Here is a 21043-nt window from a genome sequence, read left to right as displayed (position 1 = left end):
AACAGAACTGGAGTTTGAACCTGGTAGTCTAGCTCCAGAGCCTGTTTATAACCCAGTGCCTCTCAATGGGTTAAATAAAATAAAAATACGTTTTAGAAAATAAAATTTAAAAAATAAATAATTAAAAATAATAAATGAAATAAAATAATAAAATTAAACAAATAGACAAGAATAAGAAAAGACATAAAAATGAAATCGAATTTTACAAATTAAGTTTTAAAATAAATAATTAAAATAATAAATCAATAAAATAAAAGAAAATAAATAAAAAATAAAAATACAAGATTGCAGAAGCACTTAGCACAGTGCTGGCACATATTGTGTTCAGTTAAATTAGGGGCTATCTTAATTAATATCAAAGACCCAATCAAGTTCTCATATGTCCTCAGATAAACCTTTATTGTGGACAGTGGCTGTTTTTGCCTTCCCAGAACTCACTGTCCTTTCACCTAGTAATAATGCCCAGATTTTCCTTTGCAGACTGAGTTTCCTCCCATGGTGTGCTGGTAAACATTTAACATCCAGGTCTTCAGAAAGAAAGAAATCCTGATTTGTAGGGTGCCAATTTCCTTGGTGTAAATATCCTCACCGTGATGGATTTCAAAGCAATCATCAGGAAGTGCAGAATTGGGAAGAGATGGGCACACTGGCTCTTGGCAGCTGGCCTCGCAGGCTCTGGCTTCCCACCAGTGCCTGCTGAGCCATATTGGAGCCCAAGGCAAAAGCAAAAAATGTGTGCCCCTAAATCTACAGTGTAATATATTTTTAATGGCAATATTATTATAGAACATTAAAGTAGTTGAAAAAATATGAATTTGCTTCCATTAAAGCCAGAAAAGGAAAATTATAATAAATTCTGGTTTGGGTATAAATAAAATATTTCAACATAAAATCACAGTCAGTTTTACCACATTTTCTTTCAAAAATTTTTAAACTACTTTAACAATTTAGGGAAAAATTAACCATTTAAAAAAAAGAAAACGCACAGGCATGTCTGTGGGCACTTATGTTTTTCCTTTTGCTTCAGGCTCCAATATGGCTTTGCTGGACGTTGTCAGATCCCATCCCTAGTTAAAATTTTGATATTTTGTTCATCACAGGGCTTTTTGGCTTTACCTTTCATTTCTTAAACTACTGTATGAAAATATTAGTAGTCTTGTTTATGATCTCACGTTTTCCTCTAAAATATTAATCAAAGGTGATAAAAACCTTTTATTAATGGTTCACTTATTATATTTGAAAGTGCTCCACACTGTGGGAAAGAGTAGAAATATCACTGTTAATGTATATTTTAGGGGTAAAAATCATAGGTGAAAATAGAACTTTCCTGTTTTCGCATCATATATTATTGCTTTATAAAATTTGGTCTGTGAATTATGTTTCACCAAGATTTTTTGAGTCAAAAGAAAACTCCTATACTGAAATGTGTTATACAAAATGTGTTATATAAATATGACATATAAAATACCCTATTTGATATTAAAATATATTTTAATGAAAAAACAGATAATTGACCTTTATTACTGAGGTTTCGGGCACCGCCTCAAAATTTCGTGCCCAAGGAGAAATTTCGTGCCTCATTTGCCTCACCCTAATAGTGGCCCTGCTTTTGACCTTCTAGGACTCCTAAACTTCCTAAGCGGGACATTATATGTTCTTAGTGTCTCAGAGCCTGGGTCTCCAAACTGGATTGACAGCACAAGGAGCACAGGAGCCTTTCCTGAAGGACAAGAGGCAACCGGTCCCCTAAGGACTCACCACGACCTTCAGGGTCTTCTTGACACCGTCAGAGATGAAGAAGTCATAGACGGCGGCCTTGACCTCCACCTCCTGCAGACCAATCTTCAGGGGCACAATGACATAAGGCACAGCCACGGAGGACTTGGGAGGGATGCGCAGAGTCTGCTGGTAACGTTTCTTGGCAGTGGCCAGGCTGCAGAAGGCTGGATTGTGAAGCAGTTCTACCCTCACCTGTTGGGGAGAGCGCGTCAGGTCAGGGGCATGCGCCATGGTCTCTCCCTCCAAGGTCCTTTCGTGGCTGTGTTGCCCCTAAGACTCACCCTGAGCTCATCCGTCTCCCGGTAGTTGTAGAGGACAGCCCGGATCTCCACCTGCTCGTTGCGCACCACAGAGTAGGGCAGCCGCAGGTCGATGAAGAAATCTTGCGCCACCGTGACTTCATAGGGGTCAGCCACACAGATTCCTGCCCGGAGGAACACAGAACATGAGTGCCACGATAGGGGGTCGGCAGGATAGACGGGGTCCAAATTCGGCTCCAAGTAAATAATGATTCTGTGTGATACTGTACGGTGAATACACGTCATTATACATTTCGCCCAAGTCAGAAGGTACAACACCAAGCATTAATCCGACTGTCAACATGGACTTCAGTTCATAAGACTGTATCAGTATTGGCCCACTGATTGTGACAAATGCAGCACCCTAAATGCAAGAAGTTAGAAAAAGGGGGACTTGGGGAAGTGAGAGCTATATACCACCCAGAGTCAGTTCTCTTTCCATCACCATATATTAGACCCCATTTACCCTCTTCTAGAGCCTCCCTCCCCCGTACCCTCTGGTAACCCCTAAACCATTGTCTACATCTATGAGTTTTTGTTCCTTCATTTGTTTGTCTTGTTCTTTTGTTTTTGTTTCAGTTTTATATCCCACATATCAGTGAAATCATATGGTTCTCTACTTTTTCTGTCTGACTTATAATGCTTAGCATTATAATCTCAAGATCCATCCATGTTGTCACAAATGGTCCTATTTCATCTTTTCTTACCGCCAAATAGTATTCCATTGTGTATATATACCACAACTTCTTTATCATATTATTTAAGGAAGTATCCATGTATTTCTGAAAGGCATTTACCCTTTCATCTCTAAAATATGTTAAACTCCAATAATAATAACTCAGACTCATGGACTTTTATAATGTGCCAGGCACTATTATAAGGGCTTTACATGTATTAACTCCTAACAGTCATCACAATGCTTTGAGTAGGTACTATTTCTAGCATGCACATTTTATGGATGAGCACAGATAGGTTGAGTGACTTGATTAAGGCCACAAAGCTGCCCAGGGAGGACCTGGGATTTGAACCCAGGCACTTGAGATCAGGAAGCTCCCTGTTTTTAATAATTTCAATTCTTATAGCACAGGAGTCTAAAATTTCCAAGTTCCATTCGTTATGACACTAAAATATTTATTCTGAAGCTCTGTGATGGGAGTTCCGAAAGGTTCATCCACTGGTGATCTTGGGCAAGTCACCTTCCTTCTCCAGTTTCAGTGCCCTCATTTGTAGAAGAATAATAGTACCAGCCCATAGGGTTGTTGTATACATTAAATGAGATAATATACAGTGAATAAAAACAGTGCTGCCAAGGCAGTGACATTGGGAAGATGTTATAAGGGCATGGAGATCAGAATCTAAAAACCACAGGGCCCTTCAGCATTCTGCCCTCCAGGGGATATTTGGCAATGTCTGGGGACATTTTTGAATGTCACAAATGGGAACGGGGTTGCTACTGACATCCAGCGGGTAGAGGCCATGAAGGCTGCTCAGTAGTCTACACTGCAGGGGAGGCACCCTACCACAGAGTTATCCAGCCTGGAACGACATCAGTGCTGAGGTCGGGAAATGCTCATGCAGGACAAAACTTTGCCAACTTTCAGGCACATACAAATCTCCTGGGGATCATGTTCAAAGGAAGGTCCTTATTCAGTGGGTCAGGGGTGGGGTCCAAAATTCCTGATTTCTAACAAACTGCCAGGTAAAGCTACTTTACCAGACGGCTACCGGTTCAGGGACAGGCTTTGAGTAGCAAGGATCTAACCTGGGGCTTTCAACTTACTTTTTTTTCCAAGCTGCAAGAACTTTTTTTTTTTTTTTTTTTTTTTTATGAAAATGTACAACAGGTAAATGGAAAAATGTTGTAACTTGGAACAGGGAGGGGGGGGCACCATCTAGAACCGTGCCAAGCCGTGCTGGTCTCAGGAAGACTATGTGCCCCCATATATGTGACTGCACTTGCCATCTGCATTTGCACAAGAGAAATTGCCAGAAAATTTCAATTCCTTCAACTAAAAACAAGATAAGCAAATTTTGGAGATCTGGAAGCCAGGAAAGTAAAATGATAATAAGGTATAATTTATTATAAATAATAATGGAACAAAAAGATAGTACAGTATAATAAATTCTGGCTTTGGTATAAATAAAAAATTTACACTTAACATTGTGAGTTTTAATACACCTGCTTTTGAATGTTTCAATATTTTTTCGACAAATGTAATGCTCTCAAAAAAATTAACCTTTAAGATATACATAAAACATGCATATGGGACACACATTTTTCCTCTTGCCTCAAACTCCAATATGGCTTAGCACGGCTCTGGTCTCTGTTTAAAATTTGGATATTTTGTTCATCATGGACTTTTTTTTGCATTCACTTTGATCTTTTTAAAAAACTTTTGCAGTAAAATATTATTTATCTTGATGACTGAGGTTTTTGACACCACTCAACGTCAGTGCCTCACTTTCCTCACCCAACTCCCAGCTCTGCTCTAAACATGCATATTTAGCCGGAGCTGATCAGGTTCTCACTCCAGCTGTTGGTGGCCAGGGGACAGGTACACTTTTTTGTCATGTTTCACAATCTGACCACCGATGTTTCAATCCTCCATTTCATCCTGCTTCCTCTTTTATCTTTTCTTAATTGCTTTACCCACTATCATGTCGACATCACCTCCTTAAAAGTTTTTGTGGTTGCAAATTATTCTGTATGATATTACACTGGTGGATAAATGTCATCTACATCTGTCTAAACCCACAGAACGTCCAATACCAGGAGTGAATCCTAACGTCAACTATGAACTTGGGGTTATCACGACATGTCAATGTAGGCTCATGGATTACAACAAACGCACCGCTCTGCTGGGGGGTGTTGACAGGAGGGGAGGCTCTGCGTGTTGGGGGTGGGAGGGTCTATGGGAACTCTGTACTTTCTGCTCAATTTTTCTGTGAAACTAAAACTGCTCTAAAAATAAAATCAATTTAAAAAATAAAAAGCACTGACTATGTCACCCACTGTCTAGACTCTGACGTCCCTGCCCAGTAACCAGGGGGCAGAGTGTCAGCCACCAAGAAACAGAGGACCTGTCGGAATGGGATGAGAAAAGGCCCAGGGGCCCTGGGGTTTCTGCCTCCTGAGAGCGGGGCCACCATTTCTCACCTTTCTTGTCAGACAAACTCACAGCCTGTATCTCCCAGGTGGTGATGGAATCTTTCAAAAACACCTTCATGATCTTCGTAGAGACTCTGAATGGAGGAGAAATGGGGGCCTTAGGAGAAGACATGGTGGTGGGGGCGAGTATAGAAGGGCCCCAAGGGGCAGGTTGGAGGGGAGCAGGGGTGGGCATAAGGAGGTAGCCCAACTCTTGTTTTTTCTAGGTTGGGGTGTGATTCCATAAAAGAAAGGGGGTTGAGGTGCACGCAATTTAAGTGGTGTGGTCTGGGGTATTGGTAGGAATCGGCCTGTGGGTGGGTTGGAATGGGGATCATCCCAGCCTTACCCATTTTTCTCTGGTTCATTTAACTCTTCGATGGTCCATAGCCAGCTCTCAGGGAACTGGCTTCGGGAAATAATTTCTTCTTCTGGAATGATCTCCTCATCCAGTTCACCTGGAAAGGTGAGGGGGAAATCTGGGTTTAAAACAAGACCTACTTTTCTTGCTGTCCTCTAGAGACTCATCTCTATAGCTCTGGAGGGGCTCCTAGCAGCAAAACACACCCATAGCCACATGATGACTTTTGGGGGGCCCAGGCATGTTTGCCTTTGAGAGCTCCTGCCTCCATAAAAAAACATAAAAAGTCATATTTTATAACCGAGTTGGTATAAAGGCGAAAATAACCCAGACTGGGTTACATTCATCACCCCCACCTCTTGTTTTCAAAGAAATGAAAGCATTTGTATGAGTCTCTAAAAACATCATGGTCCCCAGGCGCCATGCCTGCTGCATGTGTCTGAGGTTATGTTGGTCCTGAGAGCAACCAGGTAAGCGGAAAAAATGTTGAAAAGGTGGTGGCCTTTAGAGCCAGCTAGACCCCTCAGCAAGTAAACAAAGCTGGGCTGGAATAGGGTTCAACCCTGGCTGGGCTCTCCTCAAAAACGATGGACAGATTTTAACTTGGTTCGGGGTCTAACAACCAAGTAGGTGGAATTCCATAGATGCCTAACTCCACTCATGCTCTGGAATAATCCATCAAAGTTCCTTTGTACTAATATTTAAGCAACACTCTGCCTCACCCCCAATTGGCTAAAAAACAAAAACAAAAACAAAAAACACAATACTGAAAAAAACAAAAACCCATGTGCGTGTAAACCATATCCCAGCAGATGAGTTTTGTCTAACTTCCGTAGTAGCCCTATCTTCTCTTTGTGAAAGAAAGTCTTTATGTCACTGGAGTAGAAGCAACATGCCTAGTTATCATAATTTGCAAAGGGATTGAACGTCCTGTGCTCAGGACTTTCCAGCTAAAAGAATTTAGAAATAGTGTCCACATTGGCAATAGCTGCCTTTGAGAGGTGGCTGCTTATTTCTAAGCCCCCCACTCAACCCCTAAAGCACAAATGTGCACAAAAATCATGTGTTACCATATGCGGCGTCCATCCATACCTGTTATCTTAAAGGCTAAATGAAAATTGATCTTTGGGAAAATCTCTCTTGATTTTAATTTTCAAAGAAGTTTAAAAAAACATAAGTAAAAATAAAGTGGAACTTTACAATGAAGAAATTGGCAGACACTGCCTTAATCCAGTGATTAAGGTTCACATCACCAATAATGGGACAAATCAATGTCAGGTGCCTCCTGATATATGACACTAAGGAGGACACAATATCTCTTCTGTGACAGTCCTGCCAAAATGCAAAATGTGAATGTGATAAGGAAACATCAGACAGACCCAGATTGCTGAACAATCCTCAAAATATCTGGCCTGTATATTTCATATATGTCAAGAACGTGAAAGTCACAGAAAGACTGAAGAGCTGCTAGGAGTTGGACAGATACAAGGAGGCTAAAGAGACACAACCAGACACACAAATCCAATGTGTGATCCTGAACTGGACCTTTTTCCTATAAAGCACTAAAAGAAAAACATGGCAAAACTCAAGTGGTGATTAGATAGTGGTAAAAAACCAACATTAATGCCCTAATTCTGACGATTGTGCTGTGGTTTTGAGGAGAATATCTTTGTTTCTAGAAAACCCGTGGGGGTCTGGGGGCATCAAACAGTTGGAGGGGAAAAAAGGTTTCTAATCTGCACAACAGTTTTTCTGTAAGTTAAAGACTAAGGAAAACAAAGATGATTATTTTGGCATTGGTCTGCCAGCTGCCACTATGAAAGTTTCCCAATCTTCCTTAGTTTTTAAGCAAAGGTATCCTTTTTTGTTCCTTTTCATTCTGTAATTGGTAACATAATTTCCCTCAACTTCAAGAGCCACTCCTACTACTTGCCTGTGCTCTTGGAACCCAATCTGATCAACATACTTTCCAGTCCCAATAACAGGGACCTCCTTCTCCCTCAGACAGGACCTCCTTCTCCCTCAGACAGGGCCTCCTTCTCCCTCAGACAGGGCCTCCTTCTCCCTCAGACAGGGCCTCCTTCTCCCTCAGACAGGGCCTCCTTCTCCCTCAGACAGGGCCTCCTTCTCCCTCAGACAGGGCCTCCTCCTCCTGCCGTGTGACTTACTCCTGGCCAGCCCCAGTTGTTTGTCCCGGCTGTGCTGGAGCCGCAGCTGGGTGATATAGTTGCAACAGTCCAGGAAGGCTTTCACGCAGGCCCGGTCTTGGAGGATGTACTGTGCCCTGCGCTGGCATGAGAACTTCATGGGGTTCTCCCGCATGCCATCCTCGCAGCACTTGCGCAGCTCCTTGCTCTTGTACTCACCCGCTGTGGGAGGACAGACCCCAGTCACGCCTTCCGCAGGGGCCTCGAAGCAAGAGACTCAGCACAGACCGCAGGGAGGACTTCCCCCAGGGCCAGGCCCTTCCCCTCCTCCCGCTTTGGCTGGGATCTTGAACCAGGGTGGAAAGGTGAGCAAGGGCCCCCACCTTTGTCCATCCTCTTCTCCATGAGCTGCACCGAGCGGCGGCGGCGGGTGGCTGGTTTCGGGCACTTGTCATCTGAGGGGCAGGTGGACCAGGAAGAAGATGGAGTAAGCATCTACTGCGTATCTTGGTTCTCAGAGGAGCCACAAAGTAGGAGTGTTATTGCTCCCATTTAACAGATGAAGAAATTGAGACTCAGAGAGGCGAGTGATTTACTAGATGGGGGTGGAGGCAGGGCTTGAACCCAGGGCCCTCTGATCCCATCTGGGAGGTGAAAACGTCACCCCTCCCTGGATGGCCACTGGCCACCTCCTCACCTGCCCTCTGCTCGGTCTGCTGGCCTGTGCTGGTCTTGAGACTCAACCCTGCATCCTGGAAGACTCCTGCATAGTCCTTTCCACTGCCCGGCGTGCAGCCAATGTCTTCATTCTCCACTATGTCCCAGATCTGCGGGGTGTGGAGGGCGTCAGGAGCGGGCTGAGGCCTGGCCAGCAGTGCCTGCACCAACTCGCCAACACATCCATCCAACCCCACCTCCATTCTCATCCCGGTCCCCAGGCCGTCCACAGTGGACAGTGCAGAGTGTGCTGCTGTTGGACTCAGAGCTGTGCCCATTGCCAGGATCATCCCCGACTTTGACCCTTGTCAATCCCCATTTCCATCTTACAACCTGAACTTCAACCCACCCCCATGTCTGTGTCCATTTGGACCTCTACACTCAGTCCTCACCCAAGCCCCCTTCACTGGTTCTCCTCAGCGCCATTCCCTCCTCAACATGCCCTCCCTTTGCCTCTGCCATCTTTTTACCCAAGCTCTGCGATGTGGGGCTATACCTTTTTCTGAGTCAACTTGTTCTTCTTATTCAGCACAAACACGCCCTTGTCCACGGCCACCAGCCCCACTCGGGCCCCCCGGTTGCCCTCGATCTTGATGGACATCTGTTGTCCAGGTAGATGCTGCTTTTCCTCCTTCCCGCCACCTTTCACCACCAGCTGTGAGGAAGTTGGAGGAACAGGAAGGAGGCGTGAGTCTGGTGAGGACCCAGCCATGGTCAGTCGAGGACAGAGGGGGTCCTGGACTGGTCTGGGAGGGGAGAAGGGTGGAGACAGAGAGAGAAGAAGGGAGATGCGCAGAACCAGTATCAGCCAGGCAGCAAGGAAAGAGAGAAAATTGGGAGCAAGAGAGATACTGAGACTAAACCAAGAGAGGGAACAAAACAAGGTGGAAAAGGAGGAGAGGCAAACAGGGGAGAGAAATGGATTCTGAGACAGAGAAAGCAATGGTCGGGGAGAGTCCAAAGGTGGGCACAGGGACCCAGGGAAGCTTACCGTGCCCACACATGAGTCCTTGACGTCCACCCACACGGAATCGGCTACCACCTCCCTCTTGCCGTTGGTGCCAATCAGCGTGTAATAGGCCACGAGGCGGAAGGAAGGAATAAAGTCGGTGGTGATGGGCAGTGGCAGCACCACCAGGTCCTGGCCGGCCTCTCGCGTCTGGCGTCCCACCTTCAACAGCTTCCCCTTGTTCATGACCTGCAGGGACAGGCTGGCATAAGGGTCGGGAAGGTGGGAGGGAGGGTGGGGTGGATCCGGGATGGGGGAGGGCTCCAGAGGTGCTGGAGAAGTGAGGAAGAGGGGGATCTGGGGGCTCTAGGAAGCCACGGACCAGGTAGGTGTAGTAGCGGATCTTGGCATCCTGGCCAGGGTCCATACGCAGGTGGAAGTTGACATTGAACGTGTCCCCTGGCTTCAGCTCCTCGCGGGGCACAGAGAGGTGCAGGTAGTTGTTGGAGTTGCCCATGGTATTATAGGGCAGGGCCTGCATGGTATTTGTGGCCTGTCGTGCATCTGGGATGCCGTTCTTCTTTGTGCTGACCTGTGCACGGAGAGAGAGATGCATGCTGGCCCCCCAAAGATATCCACGTCCTAATCCCTGGGACCTGGGAATATGGTACCTTACACGACAGAGTGGCTTTGCAAATAGGGTTAAGTTAAGGATCTGGAGATGAGGAGACTATTTTGGATTATCCAGGTGGGTCCAATGTCATCACAAGGGTCCTTATTAAGACATCTCTGCAGATAGTAGGACCCCACTGTTCAGACAAGAACCCCTCTATGCCAAGGAAACATCTCTATGTGAGTGGCGAGACCTCTTTATGCAAATGAAAAGACCCCACTATACACATGACAAGATCCCTTGGTACAACCGTCAGGACCCTGCTTTAGAAATAAAGTCCCCTGCCTCCCCGGTGCGGGGTCCCGAGGTCGGTGCAGACTCACGGTGATGGTCAGGGGCTGCCGGCTGTTGGGTGTGTTGATGGTTAGCTTGGCCAAGCCGTCATCCTGAGTTTGGGACTGCACGTCCCCAGAGCCCTGGGTCACCACGGGAATGCGGCGGGCCGGGGAGCCATCAGGGTTTGTGACAAATACCTGTGGGTGCAGGAGAAGGTGGAGGGGGTTCAGCAGACCCAGAGGGTGGCCCGTGCTCAGGAGAGGGGTGGGGGGTGCAGCCCCAGCCTGGGTCTCACCATGAGGTTGAAGGGCATGGCGGGTTTGAAGAACTTGGGTGTCTTGGTGAAGTGAATCTGGTAGGGGGAGGTCACGATGGGGATCCCACTGCGCTCTGCCTCCACCATGTCGCTGCCTGAGGGGACCAGCTGTGAGGGAGGGCTCTTGGGCCATCCCTCAGAACCTGGCCTCCCCCCTCAGATTGGACCTTGCCCTCATACTGGGCCTCCCTCCTCAGAGAGGGTCCTGTACCTTTATTCAAGGCTCCCTCCCTCAGATTGGGCCTCCCCCGTCAGACTGGGTTGTGTACCTCAGAATGGATCCTACCTTCATTCCGGGCCCCCTCCCTCATGCTGGGCCTCTCACCCCAGATTGGACCTTCCTTGTCTGACTGAACCTCACCTTCACTCTGGACCTCCCACCTCGGACTGGATGTCCCCCCTCAGCTGGGCCTCCCCTCTCAGACTGTACTGTGTAGTTGTACTGGGCCACCACCCTCAGTCCAGGCCTCACCTGACTGCAGGATGACAGTGACAGACACGTACAATGACTTTCCCACCAGGGCATCCTCTCGGGAGGGCTGCACCCCACCCAGCAGGACCTCTCGCTTCAGCGTGGCCTCCCCAGTGCCATCTTCAATCTAGGGGAGGAAATGAGAGGTCTCAGAGAGGTGGAGGGACTCACATGGGGAGGAGATGTCAGAGAGGGAGGGGGAGGGGTTCAGAGTGGAGGAGACTCAGGGGGCCTCTAGCAGGTACCACAACACGGGTGAGAGACTGGGCCAGCGAAATCCTCTGGTCACCATCCTGGACCCCAAAGATGACAAAGGCTGTTCCATCCACATTCTTCCCATACAAGAACCTGTGTGGTGAAGAGAGTCTCAGATTCTCCCCTCCTGAAAATCTGAGTCTCCCCCCGAAACTTCCACTGGCCATGGTGAGGACCCAGAGCCCCCGGCCCCTCATCTCACCCTCACCTAGTTCTCAACTGGCCCTCACCTGGTCCTTCACCTGGCCTTTATCTGACCCCTCACCTGGTCCCCACCTGACCCCTCACTTGGTCCGTCATCTGGCCCTCACCCAGCCCCTCACCTGGTCATCACCTGACCCCTTAAGTGGTCCCTTACCTGGCCCCTCACCTGGCCCCTCACCTGGCCCTTCACCCAGCCCCTCAACTGATCCCCTCACCTGGCTGTGATGGTGACATCCAGGCCCTTTGGGTTATCGATGTAGTAGAATTTCTCTTCAGGTTCCACTTGGACCTCAAAACTGGGCAGCACTGGGGGGGAGAGCCGACACTGGTGGGGGGCCTGCACTGGGCCCCGTGTTACAGGACCCCCCACCCTGGCTCCCTCCTCCTCTTACCATATTCCTTCACCTCAAACTCAGCAGAGAAGACCTGCTGTGGCGAATCTTCATAGTGGGCTCGGATCTTCCACTGCCCCATGCTGTGGGGAAGGCATGTGAGTGATCTGGCCAGGCTGAGCAGCCCCCCACTCCTTCTTCTGGAATAGGGGAGCCCTGAAACCCCTCCTGGAGGGCCTGACATACTTGACCAGCTCCGGGATGTTCCAAGACAAGGGCAAGATGCCAAACTGGTTTTGAGAAGATAGGGTGTCCCTCTTGACGGGAACACCATCAGGGGTCTGTGGGGAGACAGGGAGGGGTATGGCTCTTCAGAAACCAGGCGTGGCCCCTTGGCTCTTCTCTCCCTCCCTGAGTCTGGACACTCTCTCTGTGTCATATCTACAGTTCAGCAGTTAAGAACATTGACCCCAATCAGTCAGCCTGGGTTCAAATTCCCACTGTGCCACTTACAAGCTGTGTGACCTTGGGCAAGTTACTTAACCTATCTGTGTTCAATGTGCATATCTCAAAACAGGACATAAATATAGCCCCTGGCCTGGGACATGAGGCATGTAAGCAGGAATTCATTATTATCAGTGTCTCCCTGAATATTAATAATAACTAGCATTTATTATCTACTTTTGTGCTGCACCCTGGGCTAAGCATTTGATTTGTGTTAAGCCACACACAATTGCCTACATTTAACTTTTTGACCTACAAAAATAGTTATTTTGTGTACACATATTATTTCAAATGTTGCCAATAGTTAAACATCAGAAGACATCACATAAAAAATCTGGTTTTCTGGCTTCTCTTGGAAATCCGGGTAACTGTGTATAATGCATTCCTGTTAGCACAAGGTGACATTTCGTTTTCTCCTTCCTTTTTCCCTCCCTGCATCCTTTCTTCCAATAAGTTTTTGTTAAACCCTATTACATACACCAAGCACTTTGTTGGGTTCAGGAGATAAGGCTCCTGAAGGAACAGATTAAAAACCCCTCTCTTTGGGGAATTTAGATTCCTCAGAGGTTGGCAATTAACAAATTAATTAATCCAATTTACACTATAGCAAAAGGAGATGGTGGGCAGGGAGGAGAGTAGAGTGGTGTTTCTGTTTGTGTGTTGGGGGGAAGGGTTGCAATTTTACAGGGTGCTCAGGGAGGCCTCACTGTAAAATTGGGACATTTGTGACATTTGAGCAAAGCCTTGAAGGAGGTGAGGGGCCAAGTGGTGTGAATATTTGGAGGAAGACTTTTTTGCACAGAGGGCACAGCCACTGCAAAGGCCCTAGGGCTGGACAGGACTGTCCCTGGCACGTTGGAAGAATAGCCAGGAGGCACATGTGGCAGGAGCAGAGTGAGTGAGGGGGCGAAAGAGAAGGTAGGTGGTGGTGGTGGTGGTGGTGGGGTCTTTCAGGGCCTTGAGGGCCTTGGGGAGGACTTAAGCTTTTACCCTGAGGGAGGTGGGAGCCCTGGAGGGCTGTGGGGCAGAGGAGGGGCGGGACCTGACTCAGGTGCTCCTAGGCGCCCCCTGGCTGCAGCAGGCAGAACAGACTACTACATAGAATTATCCTCAGATGAGAAAACTGAGTCTTAGGAAAGTGAGTGACCTGTCCAGAGTCACAGTGACCAGGGGTTTATTGGGGGCCGGAACCCACGGGCGCAAGTATCGCTCTATGCTGTCTTTTTGGGTCCCCACCCATCTCCAGGCCTCTCTCTGTGTTTCTGCCTCTATATATTTCTTTGCCTTTGGGTCTCTGCCGCTGTGCCTTTTCTAATGTCTCCTTCTCTGTCTATCTCTCTGAGGCCCTGTGTGACTGGTACCTCAATGTTGATGATAACCGTCCGGCCCACGGGCAGCAGCTTGTGGTCAACAGTGAAGATCCGATAGAGAACTGGGGGGTGGTGGGAGAGAAAGGGACAGGTCGGTGAGGCCCTGCGCCTCCTGATGCCCCTGCCCTGTCCTGTCTCCCCCCAGCCCCTTACCCGTGGAGCCTGGGGTGTAGATGGTCTTGTCAGTCTGGATGAAGAGGTAACCGCTCTGAAGACTGACCAGCACCACCTTCTCCACCACGGTTTTCCCGAATTCTGCCTGGACATTCACGAACTTGTGCCCCTTCTCTGAGCGTAACTCCTTGCTGGCCGGGATCTAGGCATGGACCAGGGTATCAGTAGGGGTCTGCTCCAGCGCCCCGTGCCTATGGTCCAGCCTCCAGGCCTTTGGCTGGGTCCACACCTGCCACTCCTCACAATAGAGCCTGTCCATCACGCTGGGCTTCCCTAGTTTGCCCAGGTTTGTGGAGAAAGGGGTAACGGAGAGGGAGCATGGGGCAAGAGAATGGGCAGGGGTCAGAGAGGCCTTGGGAAGGCGGAGTCAGACAGGGGGGCTCAGAGGATGGAGGGAGGGCTCCATAGGGGAAGGGCTCTCAGAAAGGGGAGGAGCCTCAGAGAGGGGAGGGGCTGTGAAGGAAGAGAGGGCTAGGAGGGGAAGGAGCTCAGAAAGGGGGAGGGGCGCAGAAATGGTCAGTATTGGAAGGGGACAGGCTCAGAGGGGGAGAACCTCAGAGAGGGCTGGGGCTCAGACTGGACGGGGCTATCCTAGGGAGGGGCTCGAATGGGGAGGAGACTCAGAGCGGCAGAGCGTCAGCAGGGCTGGGTTCCAAAGCGCACCCACCTTGATGTTGACGGTACCCAGGTAGCCATTGGCGCTGGTCAGCACAGTTTTCTCGTTGGCCATCACTTGTTTTTTGGCTGGAAAGTCGTGGACGGTGACCGTGACGGGAACGTTTTCTTGCACGTCGTGGGCCTCCAACACCACCGTTTCCTCACTCTCCAGCCGCAAGACGTTGGGGGTGATCATGGAGAACCTGCCGGAGGGGGGCACGTGGTCATCCCAGGGACCTGATATTCCAGCCCTCACCGGGGTCAGCGCTCTGCCCCAGGCGCTGGTTCCGGTGGGGATCCAGCTGACCACCAGCTGACGACTCAGCGGCTGTGGGTCCCATCAACCCCTGAACCTCAAAACGAGCAACTCCTCTAATTCTCTAGACTTCCAAATGCACAATCGGAGATCCCACATACCTACTCCTGCACCCCTAATCTGTACATCTTTAAACACCCCAAGTCTCTAAACACCCAAACCTTCAGACACCCAAACTATACACACCCAAACTCACACGCACCAAACCTTTAAACTCCTTGAACACCAAGCCTCTATTAAACCTCTACTACCCCAGGCCTATTCATAGAACCAAATTCATGCCCCCCCCACCCCAGTCAACATAAATCCACACCTCATCTCAGCAAATGCTGAAACCCATAAATCCCGAAACTGCAATCTCCCAAATTCTGGGTAGTCCAAACCACCTCATCCACATAATCACTGAACATCACATGCAACCTAAACCTCCAGATCCCCAGTTTTATAAATACTCAACCCCCCATTACCCAGAATGGCCTGTGTAATTCCCTGTGTAATGCCTGAATTCCCCAGACGCCCAACCCATAAACCCTCAAAGTCACAGGTAGCCCACATTTATTAACATCCCAACCCGCTAACCCCTCTTCCACAGACACCCAAATCCACCCTGAATTCTACAGGTACCTGAACCCAGGAATGCCCACTGCCACCTCAGAAGTCACCTTGTTTGGGGTGGGGTCATGACAACTTACATGGGGTCCCCCAGAGCCAGGGGGAGGCTGGTCAGCAGGAGCAGCAGCAGGCTGGGACCTGAGGCAAGCCCCATAGTGCAGGGACAGTGGAGGGACAGAGGAACAGAGGGCTGGGGGACAGAGGGAGAGGACGGGGAGGAGTGAGCAGTGGCTGTTGGAGGCCGTCTTTTATCTGGCTCCTGCCTTTCCTCCTCTCAGCCCTGCCCTCCACTCCCTGTAGCCTCTCCCCTCCCTGGGGCTGCCCCAGATTTCTCAATACTGTTTCCTACATTTTCCAATCCCTGGGGCCAGCACGTCCTGGGGTAAGAAACCTGAGGACATGTCCTCCTCCAATATGAACACAACTGCCCCCTGCACTGGCCTCCCTCAGGGTCAAGGTCAGCTGGTGAAGAGGGAGCTTTCCCTGTTACACCCACTTTGTAGTGGAGCGACACCGAGAACCAGAGAGCCTCCCACCCCACATATCTGGGCCTGGCCCCCAGTAAAGTTTTGTCCATGCATTTATCAGCCAAGCCCTTCCTATAAGGCCATCTCTATGCTGGTAGCTAGAATCCCATTTCTAGAGTCTTCCATGATGGGGTAGGAAAGGAAGACAGAGTCCAGCACAGACACTCCTAGCCCTGTGGAATGTCTTCCCTGGTGAAAAAGAAGAACTCTGCTTCTTGGAAGGTCAGGGAAGGCTTCTTGGAGGAGGGGACCTTTGGGCTGGGCTTTGAAGTATGTATAGGAGTTCACTGTCCAGGTGAGCATGTTTTCTTGGGCTCACTTCACCTACTCTTGTTAGGATGCCTGAATGGCTGTGATGGTTTTAAAAAGTCATCAGTGAGGAATGTCTCCATTGCTAGCTTTTGTATCTGTTTTACATCAAGATCCTCTTAGGGTATTATTATTATTAAAATCATACTTATTTTTTATGTGCATAGGTAATATATTCATATGGTTTAATATCTAAAAGGTACAAGTAGACATACAGGGAAAAGGTAATTTTCCTCCTGCACCTGTTGTCAGCCATCCAGGTCCTAGCCATGACCATATAACCAAATCTCATGTTTTTTTTCCAGAGATATCTTATGCACTTACGAACATTCACAAGTTGTAAAAACAAATATTAGCACGCTCTACATACTGTTCTTCCTGGTCTCCTTGAGCTACACCTTGCTTTTTTTTTTTTATATATAAACAATATACCTTAGAGATTGTTGATTATCAGTGCACAGAAAACTTCCTTGTTCTTAAAAGGAACTGCCTCTTATTACTATATTGTGTGAAAGTCACCAGCCTCCAACCTGATGGACAGACTTCCATGGTTACAAACCATGCTCTGGTCAGCCAGTTATCCTGAGCCTGTGTCACTTTCCAGCTCCGCACTTGTTCTTTGTATCAAGCTCCTGAGAGCCACTCCGAGCCTCAGTTTCCCCATGTAAAATGGGGTTATCACAGCACCCACTTCACGGGGTTGTTATTGTCAGGAAAGGAGATAACCTGGATCAAAGTCTATATGAGTTAGTAATCTTGCTAGATAGCCTGAATTCCCCTCCATAATTGTATCAAATTACATACTTGCCGCCCTGCAGGAAACTGTCAATTTCCCCACTGCACCAACCCCTACTTGAGAGCATGTTGGCAAAGCTTTGAATTTTTGCCTCTGTGTCATTTTAACTTGCATCTCTTTGACTCAAAGCAAGTTGGGCCTCTGGGGTAGGGGGTGTGTGAAGTAGGCATAGTTGGTGGGGATGCTGATTTCTGGAAGGCTGGTTTCCAAAGCCCCGTTGATGGGGTTAACAGCCCCGTTGATGGGACTCGCTCAGAGTTCCTGTAAACCACGCTCTTTTCCTGGCCTTGCCCATGCCACGAGTGGGGGGAGGTGTGAAGAAACAGAACAAACCTGGCCTCTGTCTGCTCTGATTGCGACACCTTTCTTCGGAAAAGGAGGAGAGAGAGGGCAAACACCTGCTTATTTTTCAGAATCAGGATTCAGCTTCTGAAACTGAGGTGGGGGTGCCGTCTTGGAGCCTCCAGCCTTCCAATACTTTCTATCTTCTTCCCCTGCCCCTCCCTCAGCCCCCACCCCATTTACTGGTTTCATTATATCCTTAAGCAGTCAGGCTCTGTGGTTTGACAAGCTTGAGAAGAAATTCCTGGGCTGGCCTCTGTCTCCCTGCAAGTCTTGGTTCCTCTTTTCTCAGAGCCTCAGTCGACCCATCGGAACAATAGGACTGATGATAGTCCATGATGTTTTGACCATTAAAGGAGCAGAGATTCCTCAAAGCCCCGGACCACAGGAAGGATGGAAGGGAAAGTGCAGCAAGGTGCCCACTGGGAGGGACAGAGGTTACAGGAGGAATTCTTCATGACCCTTTCTTGGAGTAAGAGCATTTGTGCCTGAAGTTTGGGAGGGGGATGGTGGGCAAGATAAGCCAGAAGGGAGGGGGAAGGGAAGGAGGCTTGTGGGGGGATTTCCAGTTAGCAGGCCCCCCTGGCCCAGCATTTGGGCATGGAGGGCAGGAGAGCGAGGCTGTCTACACTGAAACTAAGTGGGCCATCTGTAACGTACTTACAGAAAGTACCTGTTATTTATCTGAAATTCAAATTGAACTGGGCGCTCTATATTTTGTGTGGCAACCCTAGCTGGGGTGTAAGGAGAGAAGAAGAGGAAGGAAGTGGGGATGACATCTGGGTGGGGGGCCTGAGTGCCCCTCCCCAACACCACCTCTGTCTGGGTGCAGTTTTCCTCCTGCTGCACCCCCATTCTTTCCCCACAGAGGCACTGCCAGGCTTGGGAACAGCAAGAAGCTCCGCTCCTTCCCAGCCCACCACTTCCAGGATAAGGTCCGTACTACAGTTGCTTTCTGAGAACTTCCCTCAGGACCCACAGCCAGGTACCCTAACCCCAACAAGCAGCCTGGGCTTCCCCGCACCCCCACTCATTACTCATTAACTCGTAGCTAACCTTGACCTGGTTGAATCAATCCATCTGCCCTGTGGCTCTTTCCCCCACCCCCTCATGCACACTCAGCAGAGACTCCCATCCCGGGAGGATGCAGCAGGCCGAGGTTTTGATTCTAACTTTGACTTCTCCGGGCCTCAGTTCCTGATCTGTAGGTACGTTAGACATTCCTGGAACTTCCCTCCAAGTCTTAGGGTGTCAAGCCGGTAGCATCAGGCAGGCAGAAAGTTCAGCCTGGCACCCCACACATAGTGAGTGCTACATGTGCTTGAACTGTATTTTTTTTACTCACACCTGTTTCTCCTCCCTGTTGCCTGATTTTGGTGACAGCGCCACCAGACCTCCCAGCCAGTACCCCCTTCCTCCTCCTCCCTCAGCCTCTGTGTTGAGCCCTTGCCAACTTCTGGACTCTCTCCCAGCCCATCTATTCATGGCATCCCTGCTTTAGACTCACCTCCTCCAGTTCATCTACTCCACTGCAACTGGGTTTTTTCTAAAACATACCTTTGTATTTCTTCTACAAAGTTATGACGTGTAATTAATACATGAATACGTACAAACATCTTCATGAAGCTCAGATAGCAGAATCTTGTCTATTTCATGTATCTGAACTGGCCTAGTCCAGTAGGTGCTGCCGTAGGTGCTATTCTTATCCCCATCTTACAGATGGAGACACTGAGGGATTCAGCCACTTGACCCAGATCCTCTAGCTGTAAGAGCTGGGAAACGAACCCAGGCAGCTGGACTTGAGTTCATGCTCCTAAACTGTGAGTTTCTGACTGCTGCTGTAACAAATGACCACAGGGTGGCTTAAAACAGCACCTATTTATTATCTTACAGTTCTGGAGGGCAGAAGTCTGAAATCAAGGTGTCAGCAGGGCTGGTTCCTTCTGGAGGTTCCAGGGGGAAATTCTGTTCCATGCCGTTTCCAGCTTCTAGAAGCTGCCTGTGTTCCTTGGCTCGTGGCTCCTTCCTTCATGTTCAAAGTTTCCATCATTACATCTCATTCTCTGACCCTGACCCTCTTGCCTCCCTCTTACAAGGACCCTTGTGATGACATTGGGCCCACCTGGGTGATCCAGAATAATCCTCTATTCTAAGATCCTTTTAAAATCCTACCTACAAAGTGCCTTTTGTCATATGATGTAACATATTCACAGGTTCTGGGGAGTAGAACGTGGACATCTTTGGTGAGCCATGACTCTGCTGCCCCAGCATACACGTGGATAAAACTTCGACCCTGTGTGGCCATGTCCTTCCCTGCTTTAAACTCTTCCTTGATGTCCATGGGCCCCAGCATGAAGTCCAAGTGTGTCTGCCTGTCTTTAGGCGTCTGCCCGCTGTTCTCGACCTCCTACTGGCCCCAGCCAGGCCTGCAGTGGGACTTGCAAGCTATTCTGAGCTTCTCCACCATGCTCACATAACTTCCTCAGTCTGCAACGCCTTCCCACTTCCTTCTTTGTCTGGCTGGGCTATTTATTCATCTGGGCCCCAGTTACACTTGTTTCCGCCTGCAGGAAGCTTTGACCTCTGCCTGGCTCCCTACCCGTCCATGCCTGTGGACCCACTAACGAATGTTTCTCGAAGCTTCAAAAGGGGTTCAGGGTGCTCTAAAGGGTGAGGTGGGGAGTGGAGGGGGCACAATGCATTTTGGGAGTCTTCCCACAGGTGGGTGCACAGATGCATTTCTAACCTGAGATCACTCAAGGTCAGGGCAGTCCATGAAAAGTCAGGCTGTGTTGCTGGGCACTGCGCTCAGCTAGACACTCTGTATCATACATGATACTCAACGACTCCCATTTAACACGTGAGGAAATGGAGATTAAACCATTTATCCAGGGCCACACAGCAAATGGGGCGGTGGGGGGGCAAGGTGAGATGTAGTCACTGGCGATTTGAATCCTGAGTTTTCTACCAACTCATTAGCTGTGTGACGTTGGGCGAGTTACTTAGCCTCTCTGTGCCTCACAGGCTTTTTAATGAGTTAAGGTCCATGGAAGCCTTAGAATAGGGTGCAGCATGTACCAATGACAATGTGTTAGCTACTCTTACTTATACTTTAGCCTGAGGCACTTGTGGGTCTTTCAGTCAACACTTTTTCCTCACATCCAGCCTTTGCACATGTTGTTTCGTCTGGGCCAGCATCCTTCCCTGACTCCCAGGCTGGGTCAAGGCACTGTGATGGAACTGTCCGATAACATGTCCCTCCCCTGACCCCCTCCCAGTTTCCCTCCCACCACGACTATGAGCCCCTTGAGTGTTGGGACTGGATGGGCCTTGGTCACTGCTCTGTCCTTAGTACCCAGCATAGGTCCCGCACACAGAAGTTACTCAATTAACCTTTATTGCTTGTGTAAAGCAATGGATACTGCAACACGCCCCCAAGTGAATACACGTTTCTAAACTGTAAACACAACCTCTGTGTTAGACCTCAACCCCCAGAAATGCAAGAAAC

The 21043-nt window shown here is 48.9% G+C and overlaps 1 protein-coding gene across 1 annotated transcript in view; it reads right to left on the bottom strand.

The window, feature by feature from the left end:
* C3 (complement C3) overlaps positions 1-15715 on the bottom strand; it is a 29251-nt gene extending 13536 nt beyond the window's left edge. Inside the window, exons 1-21 of the mRNA XM_033134236.1 lie at positions 15642-15715; positions 14644-14836; positions 13956-14118; positions 13794-13864; positions 12175-12269; positions 11989-12071; positions 11812-11902; positions 11383-11485; positions 11138-11264; positions 10645-10760; positions 10397-10546; positions 9783-9992; positions 9443-9649; positions 8948-9106; positions 8432-8561; positions 8118-8189; positions 7756-7956; positions 5576-5684; positions 5236-5321; positions 2061-2203; positions 1759-1971 (exon numbers count right to left, since the gene is read on the bottom strand). Coding sequence (XP_032990127.1) covers positions 1759-1971; positions 2061-2203; positions 5236-5321; positions 5576-5684; positions 7756-7956; positions 8118-8189; positions 8432-8561; positions 8948-9106; positions 9443-9649; positions 9783-9992; positions 10397-10546; positions 10645-10760; positions 11138-11264; positions 11383-11485; positions 11812-11902; positions 11989-12071; positions 12175-12269; positions 13794-13864; positions 13956-14118; positions 14644-14836; positions 15642-15715 — 2796 coding nt within the window. The remainder of the gene's footprint in view (positions 1-1758; positions 1972-2060; positions 2204-5235; positions 5322-5575; positions 5685-7755; positions 7957-8117; positions 8190-8431; positions 8562-8947; positions 9107-9442; positions 9650-9782; positions 9993-10396; positions 10547-10644; positions 10761-11137; positions 11265-11382; positions 11486-11811; positions 11903-11988; positions 12072-12174; positions 12270-13793; positions 13865-13955; positions 14119-14643; positions 14837-15641) is intronic.
* Positions 15716-21043: the final 5328 nt, after the last annotated feature.

The sequence above is a fragment of the Rhinolophus ferrumequinum genome, chromosome 18 (assembly GCF_004115265.2).
Source record: "Rhinolophus ferrumequinum isolate MPI-CBG mRhiFer1 chromosome 18, mRhiFer1_v1.p, whole genome shotgun sequence".
Classification (NCBI taxonomy): Eukaryota; Metazoa; Chordata; class Mammalia; order Chiroptera; family Rhinolophidae; genus Rhinolophus; species Rhinolophus ferrumequinum.
This window is presented reverse-complemented; position numbering and strand designations above follow the sequence as displayed.